General features: G+C 36.1%; 1 protein-coding gene across 1 annotated transcript in view; it reads right to left on the bottom strand.

The window, feature by feature from the left end:
- The window catches only part of CNTNAP2 (contactin associated protein 2), a 1,403,550-nt gene that overhangs the window by 1,048,637 nt on the left and 328,781 nt on the right, over positions 1 to 26,132 (bottom strand). The window contains exons 5-8 of the mRNA XM_088018399.1: positions 23,410 to 23,613; positions 18,535 to 18,719; positions 12,482 to 12,625; positions 8,681 to 8,945 (exon numbers count right to left, since the gene is read on the bottom strand). Of these exons, the coding sequence (XP_087874525.1) occupies positions 8,681 to 8,945; positions 12,482 to 12,625; positions 18,535 to 18,719; positions 23,410 to 23,613 (798 nt within the window). The remainder of the gene's footprint in view (positions 1 to 8,680; positions 8,946 to 12,481; positions 12,626 to 18,534; positions 18,720 to 23,409; positions 23,614 to 26,132) is intronic.

The following is a 26,132-nucleotide window of genomic DNA, read 5'->3' as shown; positions in this document are numbered from 1 at the left end:
TCCTACACTGTTGGTGGGAACGCAAGCTGGTGCAACCCCTCTGGAAAACAGTATGGAGGTTCCTCAAACAGTTGAAAATAGAGCTACCATATGATCCAGCAATTGCACTACTGGGTATTTACCCCAAAGATACAAATGTAGGGATCCGAAGGGGTACATGCACCCCAATGTTTATAGCAGCAATGTCCACCATAGCCAAACTGTGGAAAGAGCCAAGATGTCCATCGATGGATGAATGGATAAAGAAGATGTGGTATGTATACACGATGGAATATTATGCAGCCATCAAAAGGAATGAGATCTTGCCATTTGCAATGACGTGGATAGAACTGGAGCGTGTTATGCTGAGTGAAATAAGTCAATCAGAGAAAGACATATATCATATGATCTCACTGATATGAGGAATTCTTAATCTCAGGAAACAAACTGGGGGTTGCTGGAGTGGGGGTGGGGTGGAAGGCATGGGGGGTGGGTGATATACATTGGAGAGGGTATGTGTTATGGTGAGCGCTGTAGATCTGTACCTCTGAAACAAAAATGCAATACATGTTAAAAAAAAATAGAAGAAGATAGCAGGAGGGGAAGAATGAAGGGGGGGTTAATCGGAGGGAGAGATGAACCACGAGAGACGATGGACTCTGAAAAACAAACTGAGGGTTCTAGAGGGAAGGGGGTGAGGAGATGTGTTAGCCTGGTGATGGGGAATATAGAGGGCACGTTCTGTGTGTAGTACTGGGTGTTATACACAAACAATGAATCATGGAACACTACTCAAAAACAAATGATGTAATGTGTGGTGATTAACATAACAATAAAAAATTTAAAGAAAAAAACACAAAGTGAGAAAAAAAAGTGAAGGGAAATAAACACAATAAGTGAAAGTGACACACAGATTTCAGAAAGTATATCAAAGATAACCAATGTACAATTTTAGGTTGAGTTTGAGTGGAAATTGTATTTGAATGCTCCTCTCAACTTTAGATATGGTAATATAGTAGCAAACAAATAAACAAAAAGAATAAAAATAGGAATTATTTAAATAGTGTTATCTCTGCTATGGAATTCTGCAGGGATTTAGAATTATGTTCTAGAAGAACACTTAATGGCATGAGAAAATAATCAAAATATTTAGCTAAATGGATGGTATATGTTACAAAGTAGAATGTTCGGTATGAAGACATTTATTTTAAAATATTAAATTATATCCATACATAGAAAAACTGCAGTTGGATTCCTTTAAATGTCACGATCTTACTGGTGTGAATATAAGTGTTTTAAATTTCTTCCTTGTGTTTCATATACATTATTCACCTTGACAATGTATTACTTTGTATTGAGATTATTGTATTGTATTATTAAGAATACAATACTTTTGTAACTCAAAATAAATAATATTGGGATCATATTCTATATAAATTTTCGTTAACATTTTAATTCACTACATTATACTTTCCAATGGTATTAAATTTTATGAGACACATGATTTCTTTTTTTTTTTTAAAGATTTTATTTACTTTAGAGAGAGAGAATGAGAGAGAGAGAGCACGAGAGGGAAAAGGGTCAGAGGGAGAAGCAGACTCCCTGCTGAGCAGGGAGCCCAGTGTGGGACTCAATCCCAGGACGCCAGGATCATGACCTGAGCTGAAGGCAGTCGCTCAACCAACTGAGCCACCCAGGTGCCCTAAATATTTTTTTAATTTATTTTTTTGATATAGACAGACACAGCGAGAGAGGGAACACAAGCAGGGGTGTGGGAGAAGGAGAATAGGCTTCCCACGGAGCAGGGAACCCGATGCTGGGCTCGATCCCAGTAACCTGGGATCATGACCTGAGTGGAAGGCAGACACCTAACGACTGAGCCACCCAGGCGCCCCGAGAACATGATTTTTAATGACATAACAGTATTCCATTTGACAATACAGCCTTTAAAAGCACTTCTTCATTTAAAATATTTAGTTCGTTTCCACTTACTTGTATTATATATGTTGCAATAAATATCTCTGTGTACTTCTTTATTTTTTTAGAATCAGAATGATACGAATTTAATAGTCAAGAATGACATTTTCAAGGCTTCTAATAATTATGGTTTTAACTTGAATTAAGGAATATAATATACACTACTAAATAGGTCTCCAATCCCTTTGCAATGTAAAAAAACAAATCATTTGAAGTATGTGAAGTATGCCTAGATAAACATTATTTAATTTTTAAGTTGTAAAAAAAATTTTTTTTAAGATTTTATTTATTTGACAGAGAGAGACACAGAGAGAGAGGACAAGCAGGGGAAGCAGCAGAGGGAGAGGGAAAAGCAAGCTCCCTGCTGAGCAAGGAGCCTGATGCAGGGCTAGATCCCAGGACCCTGGGATCATGACCTGAGCTGAAGGCAGATGCTTAACTGACTGAGCCACCCAGGTGCCCTGAGTTTCTTAAATAATATCTGCAGTTTGAAATCAGAGAGCTGAAAATCATATCTCAATAAACAAAACACAAAAAACAGTACTGAAACTAAACTTTTTTTTTTAAAAGATTTTATTTCTTTATTTGAGAGAGAGAATGAGATAGAGAGCATGAGAGGGGGGAGGGTCAGAGGGAGAAGCAGACTCCCCGCTGAGCAGGGAGCCCGATGTGGGACTCGATCCTGGGACTCCAGGATCATCACCTGAGCCGAAGGCAGTCGCTTAACCAACTGAGCCACCCAGGCACCCCTAAACTTTTTTTTCTTACGTGATGAAAAAGATACCTCATGATGCAAGTTATCACTGAATTTTCAAAATTGGTATGAATTCTTCCCAGAATTAATGTACTAACTACATTTTCAAATGTTCATAAAATCAAGAGAAGAGATATTCTAATTGCTTAGGACAGACTATGCCAAGAGCAGTTCCAGGGAAATGCATTTGCCAACAATAAACTGGAAACATGCCAGTATTTACCACCAAGTTCCCAAGCTACACCAGAAGCCAAGAAAACGTCTACTCCTTCTGCCGTGATCTGAATGTTTCTATCTCCCCCCTACAAATTCATATGTTGAAATCCTAATGCCCAGTGTGATGGTATTAGCAGCTGGGGCCTTTGGAAGGTGCTGAGGTCATGAAGGTGGAGCCCTCCTGAATGGGTTAGTGCTGTTAAAGAAAGACCCCCACAGAGCTCTCCAGCACCTCCCACCTGTGAAGATAAGAACAAATGAAAACAGCGGTCTATCGTTTATGGACTTGCGGTTTATGGTCTATGGACTTGCAAGAGGGCCTTCTTCAGCTGAATTCAACTACGCCGGCACCCTGATGGCAAGCTTCCACCTCCAGAACTCCTAGGAATAAATGTCTGTTGCTTAAACCACCCAGTCTATTTTGTTACAGTAGCCTGATTAGACTAAGACACCTTCCCTTAAAACACCCAAATGGAATTCAAAAGGATTACAAAAGACACTGTAATAAAACAAAAACAAAACAAGGCCTCACAAAGATTTTCTTTAGAGACAGAAATACAAAGATGATCTTTACTGAATACAGGCTTCTGAAGCAGTGCAGATGCTGAAAATTCATTCTAAACTTGAAGCAATATCTATGTAAACAAAACAAGGTTCTAATACTTCAGCTAGAAAACAGCTGATTTAGAAGCAGTGCATTTTCTGAATGACTTTTAGAAAAGGCTTTGTTTACATGGATAGAAATTGATTTTTTTTCAACAGGTAAGAAAGATCATTAATAGAAATCACTTCCCTTCCACTATATAAATGCTGAGTCAAACATTTTATGACCTTATTAATATGGGTAGACTACAACATTAGAGTATTATTGTAAACATCTGTGCATAATTTAGTGACATAAAATTGAGGAATTTTGCAATAAAAACCTTATTTTAAAAGATGGGTAGTTTTTTTTTTTTTGACTATACATCAGACAGCAATACACATGCATACTTTTTTACTACCTTTATAATATTGCAGTATTGTTCCTGGAAGATACATTTAGTTTTCCAAAACGGACTGATGGTGTAAATACCTCCAAGCAACTGGAACTTTAAAAAATTCCAACTCTTCAAATGAGAAGACAGATCTGTAGGTCAATGTTTTCCAAACTGTAGGTCACAACATGTTTTTAGGTCATAAAATCGTTTGATGGGTTATGAAAAATTTAATGGAAAAAAAGAAAAAAAACATAAAGTAAGAGTGCATCTAAAGCAGCAAAGTAAGTTTCAGTAGGTATTGAGTGCGATATAATATGTTTCCTTATGTTTTCTGTGTTTTTATCAAAATCATTTGACTCTGGAGGATGTTATGCTAAGTGACAGAAGCCAGATACACAACAGCAGATACTGTATGATCTCACTTTTATGTAAAATCTAAAAAAAGTAAAATTCATTGAACCAGAGAGTAGAATGATGGTTGCCAAAGGCTGGAGAGTGGGGGAAATGGGAAAATGTTGGTCAAAAGGTACAAACTTTCAGTATGAGATGAAAAAGTTCCAAGGAATCCAACGTATAGCATGGTAATTATATTTAATAATACTGCACTGTATACCTGAAATTTGCTAAGAGAATAGATCTTAAGGGTTCTCACTGTGTATGTGCATACAAACACACACATATACACAAAAGTAAGTGTGAGGTAACAGATGCATTAATTAACTTGATTGTGGTAATTATTTCACAATGTATATATATATATTATCATACACTTTAAAAAATCACATTGCACAACCTGTACAACATGTAAATATATATAATTTAAATTTGTTAATACTACCTCAAAAAAGCTGGAAAAACAAATTTCAAACACCCTAAGTAATTTTAAAAACACAGTTCTAGGCCCACCTTCTCCAGGGTTCTGATATGAATGTTAAACAGTATGCTCAATGAACACATGTTACCCATCTGTTCATTTTAGCACTTTTCCCCCCTTTTATTACCTACTCCGAGCCAAGGGAAAAGCATAAATCTGTATTCCCCACACACTAAGTACAGTTCTAAATAGAAATAAATATAATGGAATGTTTTATAAAAGTTGATGTTGCAACTTGGAAAATATTTTCATAGAAAGATAACCCGCTCTGCAAAGTCAAGGTTACTCAGTTTGACTGAATTTTACAAGTTGAGTCCAGTGTCAAGACTAATGAGACCTGAAATCAATCAGAACGTAGAGGGAAAAATACAAGGAGGGTGAAAAATATATTGAATACTAACTTACAGGATTTAGTTTGACTTTATCATCAAAGAACAATGTTGTCCAAGACAGAATAAAAAGGCTTTGAACCACTTGAATTAGCTTCATCTTGGACCACAGAACTTATTCACATTTTAAAAATAAAACTGAGTTACAAGTATGTACTAACAGACAGTACCTGAGTGTCTGTATAATGACATCTCGACCGACTGTTGCATAGCGGTTTTGTCTCGACCGACTGCCGCACAGCGGTTTTTGTCTCGATCCACTGCCACACAGCGGTTTTGTCTCGACCCACTGCCGCACAGCGGTTTTGTCTCGACCCACTGCCGCACAGCGGTTTTGTCTCGACCCACTGCCGCACAGTGTTTTTGTCTCAGTCCACTGCCGCACAGTGTTTTTGTCTCAGTCCACTGCCGCACAGTGTTTTGTATGCGTGTGTGTGCACACAGAAGTCCTAGCAGTGACTGCTTTTGTTTTCTAAATTTTATGTATCTTCTACATTTTCACAATGAAGCTATTTTTAAAAATAAAATAAAAAAAGGACTGACATACTTCAATGCTTATGCTGCTGATAAGAATAAGGTAGACATGAAGGACTTGGTCTTTGAGAAGAGCACCCACACTTGCATTCACAAAAAGGTGCTAAAGCTGAGATGTTTGTTCAACAATTCAGTGATTTATAAATCAGTGGTGTTTATACTCCAGGTCAAATAACATATAACAAAGCATGCTAAACATGTAATTATTTCCTTTGATTTTTTCCTCTCTGAAGAATCTGAGAGGCAGGGGTGCCTGGGTGGTTCAGTCAGTGAAGCGTCTGCCTTCGGCTCAGGTCATGATCCCAGGGTCCTGGGATGGAGTCCCACATCTGGCTCCCTGCTCAGCGGGGAGTCTGCTTCCCCCTCTCCCTCTGTGATCTCTCTTTTGCTCTCTCTCAAATAAATAAATAAAATCTTAAAAAACAAAAAGAATGAGAGCCAAAAAAATGTTTCTATTGTAAAAGCAAATGTTCCTTCAAAGTTTTCTGAATTGGAAAGTTTACATCTCTTCACAGACAATGGAGAGACAATTGTTACCTTCCTCACTTTCTGTGGCATTTATTATAAAAAATAATAAACAAAAAAGAAGAAGAAGATAGACATAATGCAGAACTATTTCCCTTCGTTAAAGCAAACATTAGTGCCCTCGGTTAACTTATCTTTCTAAATTATTTTCTCAGGGTTGCTACTTACACTAAGTTACTCATACCTTTAATTGAATTTGGTAAAGTACTTTAAATACAGATGAAAACTGCCTTCTATGGACTTCATTTGTATTTATAGGATGGATGAATGAATGTAGTCATATATAGGATTCCTTTGTTCTTTCTTTCCTTTATTTTTTAATAAACACAGTTTAAATGAGTATAAGATATAACTTTTTAAAAATGTATGTGCATCTATATTTACTTACAAATCTTTCTGAAACTTGAGCAATGATAACTGATAAGATTGTGGTTTCCACTCTGTGTATAAGAAAAATAAATATTTGGAACAGTAACGTATTTTCACTGGGATATGTAAGATCAAGGTTACCGACATGTTGAAATTTCCTATCCGTTTCCCTTAATTTGCACAGATTCTTGGCTAAATTAACAAAAATTTCTCAAGTCCAATTTTATCATATTTAAGCAAATCTATTAAGGTAAATTAGTCTTGTATATTGGATTCCTTTCTTCTTTCTTCCTTTTATTTTTTCATAAACACAGTTTAAATTAGATGAAAGTATCTTAGAGTCTTAAATTAGACCAAATTAAACTAGGAAATGTTTATTGATCTCGATATTTAAGATCCTATTATTTCCATTATAATGGTTCCTGTTACATGGAAAACCACCAGGAATTTGGGTTTGTTCAGAGAATGTCAAGAGGGAGGGGGGCCTTCATACTTATATTTTTATGTTTTTAGTCATTAGAAAAGAATCATTAATCATAATAAAATCTAATGGGATGTTTTTCAACTGTGGCAAATATTTGTATGTGTGTTTGTTTTATGTGTTTTTCTGGTCTCTCCAGGTATTTTTTATTTGCTCTAAATCTCTCAAGGTGAATTTATACGGGGAAGTAGTAATAAAATATGGTTGATCAATCATTTGGACTCCAAACATTCAGGGGAAAGCAAAACTAACGAAGCAAAAACAGAAAAAGTAAATATCTAGGTATTTCACAATGGCTTTTGACTTCAGTAATTCAGACACACCTCTGGTATAATGGTCCCTATATCTTCCTTGAATCCTTCTCTGTAATAGTCTATATGGCCATGCTCTACAGAAACACAACACCTATTTTATGAAAGGACGCATATCCTTCAGCAGGAAATATTCTGTTAGTGAACACTAGTTTAAAGGGCCGCAGTGTTAACTCCACAAACACTCCCAGAGCACCTCTAATGTAACAGGTGCTATTCTATACGCTAGAATAGAAGAACAGGCATAGCCTCTGCCCTCAAAGACCTGACAGCCCACAGGGAAATGACCTGGACACAGACAATATAATATGTTCGAAACCTCGTCAGGTGTATACATATGGTGTCACGAGTGAACACGCAATATTTCGACATCAGAGCGAACAGTCATGCAGTGGAGCATTTTGTCATGAACTTCCTCTCTCAGTATTTGGTACATTTGTACAAGCTGCTCAGTCAATGTTAATTTTCTCTGTCTTCTATTTCTAAGCAGTTCTTCACAAAATAAAAACATCTACTGCAAGAAACATCTAGAGAAATTTGATGAAAACTTTTACTATTTAAGAGTCCACTATCATGACTTTTCCTTTGTTTACAAGATCTCAGCTTTCTTTGTACCATATTAATCAAAGAATATGCCAAGATTGCTAAGTTTGTTCAATTAACAACAATATTACCCAAGCCTCAGTTTATCATACCACTGTGAGGTCAATTTTAAAAAATTACCCGCTAAGCCAAGACAGTCAGTCTTCCCTCAGTTGATACATACATTTTGTCATTCCTCTTTGTACTCACCCCTTGTAGTTTTTCTTGAAAATCTGCATAAATTTACCAAGATCACTTTGAGGTTTTGATGCAAACAGTTGCACATACCTTTAAAGTCACGAATAAATTAATATATACTTGCTACTAATAGTAAAATGTATTTGAATGTCCATAAAGTCAAACAGTACCAGGCACTCTTACGTCAGTAAAACCGACATTCTCTGTAAACATAAAATCTCCACTTAGAGTAATGTCCATTGCCCTATTAATGTGAACTAGTATGTATAAGCAAGAGAAGGTCTTGGTACTCTGACTCAACTAAATTTCCTCCTCACCCACCCCTCACCCTCTGAGCCAGTTTCCAAGGTTCTCTTATTCAGTCAGTACTCTGGGCAGCCAAGTAAGAATCTCACCAAGTCTGAATCCAAACACAACTACGAGCACACAACACCAACAAAACAAAAGCAACGATAGCTGTGGAAATCACAACAGCAGTTTCAGGAGCAAACAGCAAACCAATTGCACTAACCTGAGGAGATATCTATTTGGCTCATCTTGGTCTGTGTGACGTTGATGTGAACACCAACTTTGCTTTCAGTGAGGTCAATCTCCACATTGCCCAAATTATCTGCAAACTGACTGAAAAGCAGGAGACCGTTTGGGTTCCAAGTCCTGAACTGGAAACTGACTGAAAACAGGTCCTGGTTAGGCCGTCCTGGCACCTCCAGGTAACTGGTAGCATTGAAAAAGACAGGCACTGTGTAGGGCTCCACACACGAGAAACTCAAATTTCCCTGGAAAACAAAAGGGCACACTTTGAGACAAATGGAAACAAAGCTACAGTCTGTAGATGTCAGTGCAGAGCTTGAGCTTGTGCCAAACTCTCACACGCAGCAGCATGATTTGGATTCAGCACCCGGATACCTCGGCATCACTCTACTTGGAGTGTGTGTCTAACAGGGCTCAGCAGCTGGCCGTCAAGAAGAGGAATTAACAAGAACCATCTATCATGGAATCGACAGACTGACAAGCCTGATGGGATGGGATGTGTCCCTGTGTGGTGCACATGAGTGAGAACCACTGGACTTTCTAAAGACGGCAGAAAGCTGCTGCTCCCCTCCGCCATTACTGATGATGCCTCAGCCAAGGAGGAGACGCCACCGTCCTCTTCTGGATGGCCTATGTCAAGTGTTCATTCATATATGACTAGTCTCATTGGGAACTATGGTCATTTGGTTGTTATTTATTGATATTATGGGACAAATATTCTTGGTTTTTATCCCTATACCTAATATATATGAATTAATATTAACTATATAGATCAGCATAATTGTGATTATTTCAGATTATTGTTATATTAAATTCCTATAAAGTGTGCATACATTATAATGAATTAATGCTTCTGAGAACAGTAGTATGAGTGTACAAAATAAAAACAAATTTGTGATAATTGAAGCCTATTCCTTTCTTCTTTCTTCTCACTCTCCCTCTATTTTGTACCAAAAAACAATTTCATTTACCATTCAGACATGCTAAATGTTGTATTCCTGTGTGTAAGTACCTTCCTTTTAAAGGTCTGAGAATCTACTTTTGCTTCCCACTTCTTTTATCCCACCATAATATTCTGAGGAATATAATTTGTTGGCATTTTCATCTGGTCCTTCAATTACTTATTTATTTCACAACAACACAACACCACGATATCTAGGTTTAGACGGATTGTTCTTCCATTTCAGCACATTAACCATTACATCTAAGGCAGGCTGTCCCTCTGAATTAATATTCAAACTAAATTTACACTGTAGCTTCACAGATAATTATTTTTAACTGCTTACTTTTACTGATGAAAAGAAATGCCTTTGCCTAATAATTGAGATGTTGTAACTGACCACATACCCATGTTGTGGGGAATATCTCCCAACAAAATTAAAGGTCCTTTCTGAGTAAAGGTGCTGACTCAGAAGTCAATGAATAATGAGGTATTGGAGGAAGTCATCAAGAAGACTTGTGACTGCCAGTTAATCCATGAGCAGGACTCGGACAATTGGAGACTTCGCTGTCCTCAGAATGTGTGTTCCCCACTCCAAGGATACAGTTTTAAGATAGAGATGTGGTGTTGAGGCTATCCAACGTGGGTACTGAACTGGTTAAGGCCTCCTGTATCCATAACTAAATCCAGGTAAGACCTCTAAATAAACTTTTAAGACTTGGCAGGCAGGTGCAGAGGGGTACTCCTCTTGTGGCTTCCCAAGACAAGACCTAAGTTCCCTTGCTTATTAAACCTGCCACCTGCCAACGTGGGGTGGTCTGTCTCTTCTCTCTCCCCCTGCCCTCTGCAACCAGGGGCTGGGTGCGATTACACCCAGGAGGCTGTCCAGGAGGCTGTGACCCAACACTAGGGAATGGGTGTGTGCATGGAGATGAACGCAGGATGTGTGGAGTCCATTTCACTGAAATACCAGCACCTGACGTCTTTGAAAGCAAGTCTCCTTCCTAAGGACCCGTCCTTGCAGAGTTGCCTACAAAGTGTCCTACTTTTCTCTATCCTGCCGAAAATTTTAATATGTACATATATTTTTGTTTAAAAGTTTATCCCATGTCTGCTCACTTTATTTCAACAAACATAATTATAGATAATTTATGCTTTACTAAATATCTTTGTTATTCAAGTTAAAATAGCATTTATAACTACAATATATTTTGTAGTTAAGGTTGTTCTGGGAATGAATCTCCGTAGTAAAATTCTTTATAATTTAGGTTCCTAACGAATGCATATCAGGACCAACCGGGAGGTCTGGGCAGAAATAACATTTTATTTCTTCTTAAAGGTGCAAAAAATATTCTGATGATTTGGATTCTGTATCTTTTTATCTTAAGCAATGATTTCTGAGAAAACAAAAGGACCCTGGTGCCATTTTATCCAAAGCTTAAGAGAGTGTATGTATTAATACTATTCTGTGTAAGAAGTAACACAGCATGTAAGGAGACCATGACCTCGGGGGTCATATACTGTGAACCCACTCACATTCAATCATCTTGGAAAGTTATTTTTCCAGGCAAAGTCTCAGGGTTGGTTTTTTTGTTTTGTTTTGTTTTGTTTATTGGCATCTACAAAATGTGTATGATAACATCTCTACTCATGTTGTAGTACTATTCTCAGATTGTCATAAAAGTAACATTCCTAGCACAGTGCCTGCTGCCTATAAATAGAACTATCACTATTTGTCTCTATAGTCAATACTTATGAGATAATTTCAAAGTTCAACTTTTTACTCAGTAGAAATTCCTTATTTTGAAGAAAAATAAAGAAAAAATGCACATTAAATTATTTTATGCCATAATAATTTTCACACCCAACCTGAACTCCAGTTTATTCATGAGGGGATTTCTATTTATCCAATCATTTTGTGAAAAACCCTTAGGCTCAAATGTGGGCCAAGAGACCATCAGAGCTCTTTTGGAATACAGTGCAAGCTCTCGTAACATTATTTACTGTCAGTGGCTGTCATAAATGTGGGTCTTGAACCCCAGACTCTTCCAACTAACACTTGTAGGTTGAAGTTAACTCCTGTTTTTGCAGACCCATAGGGAACACACACTAGACTTTTCAGTTGCTATCTTTCAGTGATCCTAAACAGTGTCATGGGGAGCCAGGTATGCTAGCGCGTTCTTCAATTTTTGCTCTCCTCCTTAAAGTAGTTAAAGCTGGAAAGGACTCACAGCAGAGCTGGAAGAAGATCACTATTAGGTTCTACGTCACAGCTTTCACCAGCCAGTGGCAGTCAAACCTTATATAACTGCCTATACTTAGTATGTTTAGAGCTTTCACAAAAAGTGTATTTACTTACTTACCTGGATCAATTATCTTTGGAAACATGGAAATGAATATAGCAAAGTTCCTGGATGTAACACTTTTAAAACACTGAATTAAATCATAAACAAGAAATGGAGATTCATATATGATAAGACATCTGGAAACATTTACGGGCTGCTGAACTGCCAGGACGAAGCACACACTGAGGAATGCCTGAGGTATGTCCCTTTGATATGGGGAATTCAGAAACACTGGGTCAAAATACTGTGCCCCATCTAAGTTAAACTTACTATCTACTGCAGGCTAATTTAACTCAAAAACCATTATTTATTCTCAAAGTACATCCACCATCTACACTTTCTTTAGGTAATTCTGTAGTTAGTCTTACACTGCTGAGCCCAACACAAGCATGATAGCAAAATGCTGTGACGATGTCGTTGTTGTTCAATACTCCAGAAAATAACAAAACTTCTTTGATTTTTCTATGAACCACTATTTTGGAGTGAACAATCTTACCACATTTGAGGGCTCTAGTTTCTTCCTTCTCGCAAGATCAGTTATGTTGATACCATTATAATTAATGCTTTCCATGCAGCCTTTGAAGTTCTTTCTACTGCTGGAACTTGGCTTCCCAGAGAAAGGTATGCCTCCGAAGGTTATCTTTGAGAAAAGAAAAAAAATGTAACATTCACACTGTATTCATCTTAAAAAAATATTCACAATAAATTAGGCAAAACTATTAATACAACCAAGGTCAGTTATACAACCAAGGTCTGCAGATCTCTCCCGGAATATACAGACATTTTTTTCTGCCTCCAAAATCTGTTGCATATTAAATTATGTTATGGAAGTACATAACAGTATTATTAATTATGGGGATCAGATTGTAACTTTAACAAAAAATAGCAATAATCTCTTGTAGCCACTCAAAGACATTTTATAAATTTTCCTGAAATGTTTTAAAAGATTTTATATAGCAACCTTTTTATTAATATTAAAAACACATTTTTATGTTTATCATTCAAAGACATACTACTAATAAATGCTTCTAGTCATCATGAGGTAACCAGTACTAATGTAATACAATGATAAACCCTATGTACTATGTAGACTTACTTTAATCTAAATGACCATTAAAGTCAAATATTCACTAGACTTATTTTTAATGCAGAAAATAGTTCAAAAAGTCTCATTACTATATATATGAAGAACACATTAGGAGATGGGGGCTGTTATTTTAGCACTATAGGCTTAGAGATATTATAGGTCTTCTGAATCCTAAAGAGTAAGGTGGATGCTGGTGGGGGGTGGGAGGGATTGGGTGGCTGGGTGATAGACATTGGGGAGGGTATGTGCTATGGTGAGCGCTGTGAATTGTGCAAGACTGTTGAATCACAGATCTGTACTTCTGAAACAAATAATGCAATATATGTTAAGAAAAAAAAAAAGAAGAAGATAGCAGGAGGGGAAGAATGAAGGGGAGTAAGTCGGAGGGGTAGATGAACCATTAGAGACAATGGACTCTGAAAAACAAACTAAGGGTTCTAGAGGGCAGGGGGGTGGGGGGATAGGTTAGCCTGGTGATGGGTATTAAAGAGGGCACATTCTGCGTGGACCAGTGGGTGTTATGCACAAACAACGAATCATGGAACACTACATCAAAAACTAATGATGTAATGTATGTATGGTGATTAACATTAACAATAAAAAAATTTAAAAAAAAAAGAATAAGGTGGATGCCCTTTACTGTGATTCTCTGGCTACTACCACCTATAAAAAGAGAGTATGTCTTTTTCCTTATATCTTTGGCCAAATTACGGTACTAAAGTGTCAATTTCCTATAATACAAAATTATACTTAATATACCTATTGCCATAATGACATTTACTGCTAATAGTGAATTAGTGGTAAATAAATCTAAATACTAACCAGAGCTGCAATACCAAGATATATAATCGAGGTGTTATTTCTCTTCTAATTATTATTCAATGTTACCATTATCAACTTCGATAAAGCTTTGAAAATGAAAGCAATAGTTGAGACATTTTTGAGACATTTTAAGACTCCAACCAGTAAGGAGTTTCATATTTGAAACATAAGGCACAGATCTTTGTGTTCTAGGAGGCCATTAACAATTTATGTTCTTTTATTTAGTGTCATGGCATTTTAGATGCTTAGTTTTTGCAGAAAACAAAGCACAAATTAATGATAGTTTATGAAGCAATATAAAAAAATAAAAGATCTCACTTAAAATTTGTTAATAATGGTTAGTTGAATATGTATCATTTACCATATAGAGTATATATGAAAGAAGGGAAAACTGAGAATATATAGAAAAGAATTAAGAAATGACAAAAGGAAAATTATACAGTAATCTAAAATAGAAGAATTATTAGGAAAATATTTTCAAGTGGCACTAAAATGAACTTATTAGGAACTAAGCAAGTATACCTAATACCAAAGGTAAGAATTACTGATAATTATGTGGAGTGTTATATTTCCTGTCTACAGTTTATTTTACCAATTCTTTCCCAGTTGATGGTAATAAAAATCTATGCTTAACAACAGGCAGCATCACAGTTTGACCATTATTACTAAATACCAGTTTAAACATATTGTCTCATTCTTTTTCCACGTGCTGTTAGGATGATGATTAAATACTCCTATGGTTTCTCTGCTTTCAGCAAACCTCAGCACATGTCCTATGTCATCCTCAGAGGTGCCCTAGTGAAGCAACACAAGCTCAATTTACCAGATTTCTGTACAACTAAGAGATATGGGTTCAAATCCCAATTCCTAATGTAACTAATCTTATGACACTAGGTTGCCACTTCTTCTGATTACGTATTCTCATCAGTAAAATGAAGTGCCTGGACCACAAAATATTTTGATATTATAATTATTCAGAAAGTAAAAAAAAATGTTGCAATTGTTAGATTATTCATCAGATAATCATATAACTCATATGACTGGCTTATTAATGATAATAGTTCATTCAATAACCCTGACCCTTAAACAAAATAACCACATTGACCATTTTGTTAGCTACCAAGAGTTTACAAAATGTGGCAGAGATGGCTAGATACTTCTAAGTGTCCTTTCTCCCTACCTTCTTTAGGAAAACAAGAATGCTTTTCAGCTGTGCACACTCCAGCCAATATATGGCATTTACCAACCTCTCTGAATCAAGTTTTGGTCTTAGAAAGACTGTGTGACTCCAAAAACTATAAAAGGGGAAGGGAGCACAACCTTCTTTACTCTTCCTTCCCACTGGAATGCAAAACAGAATGTGAACAGTCATCTTGGATGATTCGCAGTGGGGCTGGAATAGCAGCAAGGTAAAGGGAGACTGGAGTCCTACTAACCACGATGCTGCCACTTGAGCCCAGGGCTCCCTGCCTACAATTACCTTTTATATGGAGGAAAATAAACAAGCATCTGTTACATGCAGTCTAATTAATCATAACTGATTAATATGGAACTGATACATATAGTGATTTCTATTACTTCCTATTGCCTCCTCATATAATAATGCTATGACAAATGTGCTATTACATTAATTTTCCAAAGGGGGACTATGATGTGTCCACTGTCACACAACCAGTAAGGAGCAAAAAGGGACTCAACCCAGGACTTTTGTTCCAGCTTGAGCCATGCAATTAATTCTCTACAAAATCCTAGCTGGTTTTTCTCTAAAATCCTAGCCTAGTTCTACAACTATCAAGGGGCATTCATTCTTCCCCCTCCCAAGCAGAAATGTATTGCAAAGGCAATGGCGTAACATCCACAGGGTCTACTATCCTGGAATTTAGCTGAAGAAAAGAGAGAAGCCAGGCCAAACATCAGTGTGTGGTCCTGCCCTTTGGTTGAGAAGAAGGATATGTATCTGTTTACCTTTGTACACTTCTCAGGGCACCATGCAGCTAGTAGCTTGCCTGCCCATGGCGTTTGGCAGCTTTGCAGTAATTGGGCTCCAGGAGGTGATAAGGTGAACTCTTAAGCCACCTTCCACAAAAAATGCCCACACTGAGTTACCTCAATGGAGCAAACTTGTTTTCTACTGCTTCTTTCATGATGTACATCTCTGGGAACAGTGACAGGTATTAATTTACCCCTATAGTGTGCTGAATCTGCTCATACTAGCTCATGAGAACTGACTATTCAACAGAGCCATTGTTAAAAATTAAATTATATAGTTTTAAATTACATGAAACAAATAGTAGCTACTAGGAACTCATCTTTATATTTTTATTATTATGTATATTCTTGAGATTATATTCATTTTATCTATATATGATGGGAATACCCTATCATGATGTGGTATAATAAATATATTTGGTATTTGTTCCCAGTTCCAGGCACAAAGCTCCTAAAACCCTTGGAATGTCCTGAGTGGTAGGAATGTCTTCAGTTATTCATAACAAGCCTCCTTTGGGGTCTGAGTCTAGTTACTATATGGATGAGTCAAAGAGGTATATGTGAAAACACTGAGAGACTCAACTCAACGGACTCAGGATTCTTTATCAATAAATGTGAATTTCTTCCTAGTGTCTCTCTCTAATATGTCTCAGGTGTTGTCATCTATAGCTGAGGTTCTCAAAGATGGTATGTATATTCATGGGCTTCAAAGTGTGCCTGAAACTGCTGACCCTGTGTGCATGAATATTCATGAATTTCATCACAAACTCAATACAGTCTATGACCCCAAATTTTTAATTCTGCTTTTTGAAAAATGGAACTGTGTTTGCCCATTGCTAATGTTCCAGGATCTCTCATCTCCTCTACGGTACTTCAGAGCTTATTAATGGAGGATGAATAATTCATCTTTACGTTCTCTCATACAGTGGGAGATAAGCCACCTAAGCCAAGAAATGTACTAATTTAGAAAAAATAAAACTTCTGAGATTTTCATATTCTTTCCCTTGCAACAATCATTTTGCTTTAAGGAGATGTTTTCTGGGGGGTACAGTTATTTTCTGATAATCTTAAATTTATTTTAACATTAATAAAGTCTCAATATCGGGGTTTATACAGCATAATCTATTTTAAGTTCCTATTTAGGAACATATGTAATATATTCATCTCATAGAAAATTTAGACACTATTCAAATATATAAAAGAAAATAACACAGTTGTAAATTATCTTATGGTGGGCATATTTCACATTTTTTTAAAAATTTATATATAGATACTGATTAACATATATATGTGTGTATATATATATACAATTTCAAAACTGGGGACAAGGCACACAGAGTTGGCACAGAAAACTCATAGGGTCACAGCCACCATACACCTTCTATTTTTAAAGGATACACAGCAATATTTGACATGTTCTGGGCATTATGTGAAACACTAGCTTGAGCTAGTTCACCATTCCAACATCCTGCTACCCTGCTTTTGATGATTTCCTGTCCTAGTGAAGGTGGGTTTTTTATCATTTCTCTCATAAAAACAGTGTCACATGAAAGTAAAAGTGGAACAGAAGATGAAGATGGCAGTCAAATCCGATTCCAAAATCTGAGGAGTTGTACCATGCAGGGACACTCATCCCATTAGCAAGTAATCATTGTTGTTTTAAGAATTAAATAAATTTTTTTCATTTATTTTATCTGTATTATTTTTTTCAAATGGCTAGTGAGTTGTTAGGACATAAACATTAAGTTGTCTGGCTCTAACTAATATAGAATGGTCTAGGACAGCTGTGGAAAAATTAATAACACACTGAGGGCTCCATGAAGTAAGAAAGTTTGGAAACTCTTTGCTGAATAATATTTCACCCTATTTATTTTTCTCTTGGAATTATAACACTGTGATGAACATCTTACAGAACTCTTATCTCTATATAGGATTAACATTTTTGGTGGGCATTTTAAGGTTGAACCGCTCTCTAAATAATTTATTAAAAAACCTGAAATTTCAGCGTACCTGTATAATATGGGAATATACAGTTTTTACGGGACCAATATGATTATTTTTTTGATCTTTGATCACTTAGAGGATAAAATATGTCCTATTTATGGACAACCTCTTAAAATAGTCTATATTTTGTTTCTTCTGTGATAATTATATCTGAGAAAATAGAACCTGACAAAAGAACTATCTACAGTCATGAAGTCATAAATGACTTAATATAAATCAGAACTCAGGATTTCTTAGTCAATATTTTGTAATAAATATTAAGCAATCCTGTGTTTATAGTATATTGTCTATCCTCAAGAATAATAGGTGATTTATATCATAATTAATTACCAATGCAAAGATTACAACTTATATTTGTTCTGGACTTACTAAATTGCCCTGATGACATGATAAATGGTCTGTTCCCTTTAAATTATTACTTTGGTACCAAGATTTTTAAAATATTTCAAATGCTCATAATTACAAATTTAGAAATGAATAAAATGACAGTATTAATATATTAGGCACTGAAGTTGAAAGATTATTTTTCCTTGGGGAATAAAATGAATGGAACACGTGGGTATGTGACTGACAAGAACACAAAGATGCAGTAGGAGACTGAGGCAGCCACTCAAGATGGAGCACAATGGATGCATCCTCCAGCTCACCTCATAGTCCAGGTCCAGGTAGTCGAACTCTCCATTGGTGCGGAAGTGCTGCACGCCCCTGTCCAGGGTGAGGTTAATGCTCCGGCCCTGGCGCTCAATGACCACAGAGTGCCAGTGGTGGTCATCCAGCAGACTTCCAGTCATCATGGATGTGTGGCCATAGATGGGGCCAAGCTGGTTGCTTCCTGAGTCATGGAATGAACAGAAATGAAGCAGTGACACCACAGCTACTCTGTGTAGCAGCCTACCTTCCATCACAGCCACAGGCTGGTACACCACTCAAGTCCTGCCCAGGGACGCTAGCGTGGGGGAACCAGCATGTAACTATACTTAACAACAGTTGATATTCAAAATACATAAAAGGTATTAAGAGATGGAAAACACCTCCTTTAAAAAGAAAGAAGAATATGAGTTTGTTTTTTTTTTTTGCCATGAATTCTGATAAATTTGATATGTTCTTACAAAGTCGGTGCCCCATGGCTCTGGAGCCCAGTGCCTGGTTTCTCATGCTGGCTTCCCCACTGGCTTGCCCTATGATCCTAGGCAAGCTGGCAGCTTCTCTGTGCCTATGCTGCCTCATATAGAAAATGGAGAAAATCAGGATACCAGCTTTACAAGGTTGCTATGATGATTAAAGTAATTAGCGCATGCAAAGAACTTAACCAACTTCTTGGCATATACTGAACATTAGCTAAATGTTACCTGTTAACAGTCTTTTATTGTTGCTGTTATTTTTATTATTGGTCAAGAAAACACAGCATGACACTTTCCAGTTTTCACTGACTCCAAAAGCAATCATTTTAACCACAATGTAATATTTAATGGCATGGAAAATTAACTCAAGTTATATTTTAAAATAAAAACTTGCAAAAATATGTATGTAGCATTAATCTAGCTTTGAAAGTAGATTTCCATGGCAACAAGACTATAACTGAGAGTGAAAGTTTGTGAGAATCCAAAATGTTTACTAAGGTCATCTCTGGATACTGTTTACATGTTTTATACTATCTTCTATTTTGTCTAATCAAGTACTGCTTTTCATGACCAGGTAAAACTAAGTGCTATAAAAATACAACACGGTTTCAGAATAAATAGTGTAACAGAAATAGGAGAAACACACAATTGATTAGAGCACTGAATTATTTCCTCTTTTCTTTTTTCACATTTAGGATGATAATGATGCCTATACCTGACATTTTCTATATCTTTCCTAGATCAGATTTTCTTTCCTTCTGGTGATGAAGCCAAATGTGCTATGACTGGGATTGTGATTATGACCACCTGTGTACATGTGGCAGTGGGGCAGAGAGGGAGAAAGAAAAGTCGGAATAAGTCTAAGTGAAAGGATACACTCTATTTTATTACTCTAAATTACTTTAAATGACTAGAAGACTGAGTAGCAGCTAGAGATGCCTGATATTCAGGTAATGGCATTAAAAAGGCACAGTGGACGTATGAGTGAGTGCATTTCCATGACTGTCATAAATTCCAATCAGTCAATAAAGCTCTGTAAGTAAACTGCTTTCCCGTGAAATGGTAATGATCTTTCTGTGAGGTCAGAGGATCAGGTACTAGTTTCAAAACAGTAATGTCATGCCTATATAAAGCACAGTGGCTTTTAAAAGGTTGCTCTGTATGTTTCACTTAAAAAAAAAAAGAAAAAGGAAAAGGTTTAAGAAAGTAAACATCCTTAGATATAATTCAATTGCTCTGAGTGTGTGTGTGCATATTTTTAAAAAGTACATTTTGTTTTCTGATACCTATCCCCTAAACACCTGTTTTTCCTTATCTTTTACTAAGAATCATTCAAAAATGATTTAGGGCTATTTTCCCCAGGCAATACATGAATATATGTACATAATTATAAGTAGAGAATATTATGAAGAATTAATACGTACAACATTAATCACTCATTTCCACCACTAAACATAGTTTGGTCTATTCCCTTCCAGTTTTTTTTCCTATACATATATTTAATTATATACATATACCCTTATGTGTGCGTGTATAATCAATGTAAAAATATTGAGATATGACTTATAATATTTTATAGTTTTAATGATTTATAGTATTTTCTATAAAATTAAAATTATTCAGACATTTTAAATGCATATCAACATATTTCTATATGTTTAGCTTTTGTTTTTCAATTTTTGACATTGTAATCACTGTAATCAATATTGCCAAGTACATCCTTGGAATTAAATCCTATATTCATTTCTCATTATTTCCTTATGATTACTGGACCAAAACATCTAGGCAATTTTTAGATATCTGAAGACACTATCAAACTGTTTTCCTGAAAATATTTCCTCATGCAAAGAGCAGTACAAAGAATCTTGTCACATACTCATCAATATTAATATTATTTTTAAATTGATTTACTTAAAATTAGAGTCGCTTTTTTATTGTGCATTTATTTTATATACAGCGCAGTTGAGCATTTGATGTTTACAGAATACTTACAATTTTTCTTCTATGCATTACCTTTTATGCCCTATGCCTACATTTTCTCTTAAAGTCTTGGTATTCTTAGGGAGTGGTATAAATTCTTATTCATGAATGACATTAAACCTCCATATTTGACATTTGCATTTTTCAAGTTTCCCATGCATTGATTTTATTTAATGTAAAGAATTCAATATTTTTGTGTAATTAAGTGATCCAGCTTTTTGTGTGATTTTCTTCATTTTTTTCTTATAGAAGCTGTTATTTCCATCAGATCAGATTTGAAATGAGGAAAGTTTTATAATAAAGGGTAAATCTTTATAGACACTGTATCAAGTATTACCAACAACAAAAAACCTAATTGAAACTATACTTTTTAGTATAATACTGGTTTTCAAAGTAATAAATTTAATATGTAGAACACAAGCCATTATTCTAGAATGTCTGGACCACTCAGACTGATAAGCAAGTCAAAAATGCGGGATCTGTTTTTGTGTTCTTATCTTTAGTTTTGTAGCTTTGTACATTTAACATGTGAACTTTAGCTATTAATATATTTTAGATATAATATTTTTGTAGAATTCTGTTATTATTTTTTAAAGATTTTATTTATTTGACAGAGACAGAGACAGCGAGAGCAGGAACACCAGCAGGGGGAGTGGGAGAGGGAGAAGCAGGCCTCCCGCCGAGTGGGGAGCCCGACGCGGGGCTCGATCCCAGGACCCTGGGACCACGACCTGAGCCGAAGGCAGACGCTCAACGACGGAGCCACCCAGGCGCCCATCTGTTATTATTTACAACAGAAAAATTTATGGAATGTGTGATGCCCTCCAAAAACTTCTTGCATAAATCCTGAAATTTTTAGCCAAGCAAGAGACTTAAAAAATGCCTGAAAACAACAAAAACCCAAAACAAAACAGGAACTATTTTCCAGTCAATATTTTATTTCTCTGATTCCTGACTTCTAGTTCTGTTTTGTTGAAAAAATTCAGTTCCACACTTCTCGTCTTTCTTAACCTATGTCAGTAAAACTGCTGTCCTTTCTATTCCGCTGGGAGAATCACCGTAACCGCTACAGGGCCAAGCCAGTATCACCTGCCTGTTTCCATCACCTGTAACCGCTACAGGGCCAAGCCAGTATCACCTGCCTGTTTCCATCTCAGGTGAATTCAACACAATAGCAGCCTTTTTTCTTTCCCTGGTCTCTGATACCTCCTGCTCACTGCCTATTCCCCTCAGTCTCCAGGTAACAGCTCCTCTCAATCTCATTCATACACGTAACTCCCTAATAGAAATCTCAACTCTGACGTCTAATAAGCAACTAAAATGCACCATGTCCATTTTAGACCTCCTCTTATTAGAGGAAACGAATAATCCTTTGTTAGAAGAAACTCTGTAGAGAAACTATAGAGTTGCCTCTACTTCTGAAAATGGCACTTAAGTCCCTTAGTTGTCTAGGAATTATCCTTCACTTATTCTCTTTCTTTCTCATTACAAATCATGCTGAACTTACCACTAAAATCATCTACTAACTAGACCTACTTCTCTGCATCTCCACTGACAGTCACCTCTGCAAGCCAGGGCCATCTCTCCCTTGCCTTATAACGAAGTCTGGCTTTGACTCTCATGCAAATGCAAACATTTTTTTTACAGGAATCTCAGTATACTTTTAAAAATAAGATCGTGATGCCATATAGTTTAAAGCCTACCAACAGCTTCTCTTTCTTAAATAATAATAAACCCTTTACCATGCCGTACAGGATCTTACAGGACTTGAACAATCCCCAACTTTCAGATCTTGTGTTTTCGTGTTTTCTCCCACTGACTCACTTCATCTACCCACACCAGCCTCCTTCCTATTCCTTGAACATGCCAGATTTTTGTCAGTAGTGACTGCTACCTTGCAATGCTCTCCTCCCTAATATTCTCATGGCTAATGTCAGTCCTAAAATCTCAGCTTGTGTATCTTCTCGTGGGGAATGTTCCTCAATACATACTCTAATGTGGACCCTTCTTGTCTCTGCAGTATCCTTTATCATTTTAGTTTATTTGACTTCATACTACCTAATATTATTTGAAGTCATTGCTTTTGATTTAGTTGTTTTAAAATAATAATAGATAATATATTGTCTGACTCCTCCACTAGGTCATAAATTTCATGAACTCAAGGACCTTCCCTATTTGTTCACCACTGTATCTCAGATGCTAGTGTAGTACCTTGCTTAGGATGAGTACATAATAATTATTTTTAATGACTAAGTATATATGGATTAAAATGGATTAAACCACTATGGATTAAAGATGATTTAATAACATAACAAGAACTGCTTTTTTATAATTTATACTTTAAGGATTAAGCAACATCAGCATTTTACTAATGGGAAGATTAATAAATGGACAGAAATGGTGTCAAAAGTCAGAACATACCTAGGTTTAAGCTGAAGACCAACTTGGCTTTTTTCAGTTCCAGGGTAATGTAATCCCCTTGCTGTCCTTCCCCATGCAAGATCACTCCTTCACTTTCAGAGGTTTTAAATTTCAAGGCAATGACATCTTTCAGTGTTTTCATCTTCTTGTTTCTGAATCTATATGGTAACACAACGTGGCCATCAAAGTTGATAACATCAGCCCCTAAAAGAAGAAACACATAACATTTTATTTTATTTCTTGTATTTCACCACCCAGTGTGAAATAGGCCCACTTCCAGTGGGTCTCTGTATAGAATAAATGATAAAGAAGTGGTTTTCCTGAAAAATCTGGAGTCCTGTGTTCTTGTTCTGTTTCTTCTTTTGGTTTAATTGTGTGTTCTGAAATAAATTTTATGGAAGATATGCATAAAAAATGATCAAAGAAACCTTTATTAGTATCAAATCTTACTTTAGTCATAATACTAAAAACAAAATTCCATTAATGACTTATATGCTTCAAATTTTAACTTGGCAGCCTGGACTTTACCTGAAAGAAGTAAAATTTTTAATCCTTGACATATTATGAGATTTTAATATTTTCCTTCTTAAATGGGACTAATTACTCATGATTTTTAAATATACATTTTGCTCACAAATTTATTTTTTGACAAAAGAACGAAGGATTCTGGAATGCAGGGTTTGATGGTATACTCATTTTTCTAGTGGTTTTTATAATCTACTCCCATTTTCAGTAAACTCTATGGTAGTACCCAGAGTTTACAGCTAAGTGAACTACAAGAAGCTTCTTGCTATTTGCTCTTGGACCTCATATCTGTCTCAAATTTGTTAGCCTCTTCTCTTTGGAATGGCTGCCCATGTTTATGACTACACTGAACAAAAGACATCCTCACCCATATATGTGATAGAAGAACAAATACACTATGACTAGAGTAGCTCTACTTTGATTTTAGAGAATTTTACTGAAGACATGAAATTATATAAACTTTTAACAAAATATGAACAATTTTGTCACCACCCTCAGAAACAGGCGATAGTGTGGGGGGGGTGGATTAGTTTCCTAACTGCCACTTATTCACACCAGAAATGGAAAATGACATGAATCTTATTTATTATGCACTACTGGTTAATAGGTTCCAAATCCATGGAATGGCTCAAAGATGAACTGTAATTATTCAGAGCAGATTTTGAGTACAAATAGAAACCTTGTTATCATAATTAGAACTTTGTCATTACAAAAATTTTTAAAAATCCATTTCTCTTAGCTTTTAATTTTAAGTAACAGAAAACCTAGTCAAACTGGATAGCTCTAATTACTTTAGAATTACAAGCCTGAATGAAGCCTGCCTCTCAGTTTGGAGTAAGTTCTTGCTAAAGAATTTCACAGTGACACTGGGGAAAACTAATAGCAAGTTTAAAGCCTGCTGGAGAAATATTTTCTTGTCTCATGTCCTAGGTCTCTGGCCCCTGTTTACTTCCATTGCCACAGGGAATACTTTGGCCCCCAGCCCCCAGGTCATAAGAGCATGCCACCCACGGAAGCCTTAGTGGACATGCAGAGCTCCCATGGCTACATTCACTCTTTTTGTGCACTACTTGCCATTACAAGTTTTGCTCTTATTTCTTATTTAATTTGAGAACTGTTGCTTTCGAAAAAGTTCAGAAAGAGAAATATAACTTCGCACTTGAAGTTTTCATTCTTATAGTCAATTCTTTACTGTCCATAAAAAGACCTTCTTAATCAACAAAATTTTGTTCTCTAAGACTGTAAATCACAGAGGTTTATTTTACTATGGGAGGAAAATCATCCATTAAATTTAGGCTTCTGCTAACACTGCAAAGCCAATTAGACTCTAGCTTAATCATCTATACTGTCACAGCTGAATTCCAATTGCAGTATCTTTATCATCTGTGATGAGAGGTAAGAGAGAAAAAAAGTGGAATCTGATTATAAGATCCCAGGTTGAATTTATAATCCAGCAGTTGGTAGAAATTACTTTTTGTCTTGAAAAGTGCATAAACGAAAAGTCAGGAGGAGGGAGTAAATTCTGAACTCCAGAAAGTAATTTTGCAGTCAATTTCATGTCAGTGACAGTTGAATAATAGACACATCATTGTTTTATACACCTTCAATATATATTAATTGACATAAAATATTCCCCATTCATCTCTCAGGAAGTAAATGTTCCCCGAGCTTAGGCAGAGGAAAGAATCCACCCCTCCCATATCTTCTCCTAAGTCAAAACCTACAATCAGTTCCAGGTACAGAGTGGTACAAATGTTGGTGCCTCTCCTCCTCATTTTTAGGGCAATGGAAAAAGTGAGAGAAAGGATGGGCATGGTTTATTTCTTCAGAGAGTCCTACAATATTAGCAAAAACATAAAGGAACACTATTAGTGTGAACTAAGCCTCATCTTAAAACTGGTAAGTAAGTGGTCAGTGGTCATTTGAGAAATTGATAAAATGCTCTGCAAGCCATACCTCTTACATTATGAAATCAAAGTTGATCTATAAGTTGGTTAAAGCTTGCATAATATCAGCATGCATATGTGAGCTCAGAGTTGTCTTTGAAATCACAAAATTCCTAGAAACAATCTGTGATATACAGTTCATACAGAAATACATACCATACACTTTTAAGAGAGCCTGGGATATTGTAAAATCTATCAGAATTTAATTCTATTTTCTACAAAAATATATTTAAATTTCATTTGACATCTAAT

This window comes from Eumetopias jubatus, unplaced genomic scaffold, assembly GCF_037043125.1.
Source record: "Eumetopias jubatus isolate StellerSeaLion01/CBP00866 unplaced genomic scaffold, mEumJub1_p1.0 scaffold_14, whole genome shotgun sequence".
Classification (NCBI taxonomy): domain Eukaryota; kingdom Metazoa; phylum Chordata; class Mammalia; order Carnivora; family Otariidae; genus Eumetopias; species Eumetopias jubatus.
Note: the sequence above shows the minus strand (reverse complement) of the source record. Positions and strands in the feature narration are given on the sequence as shown.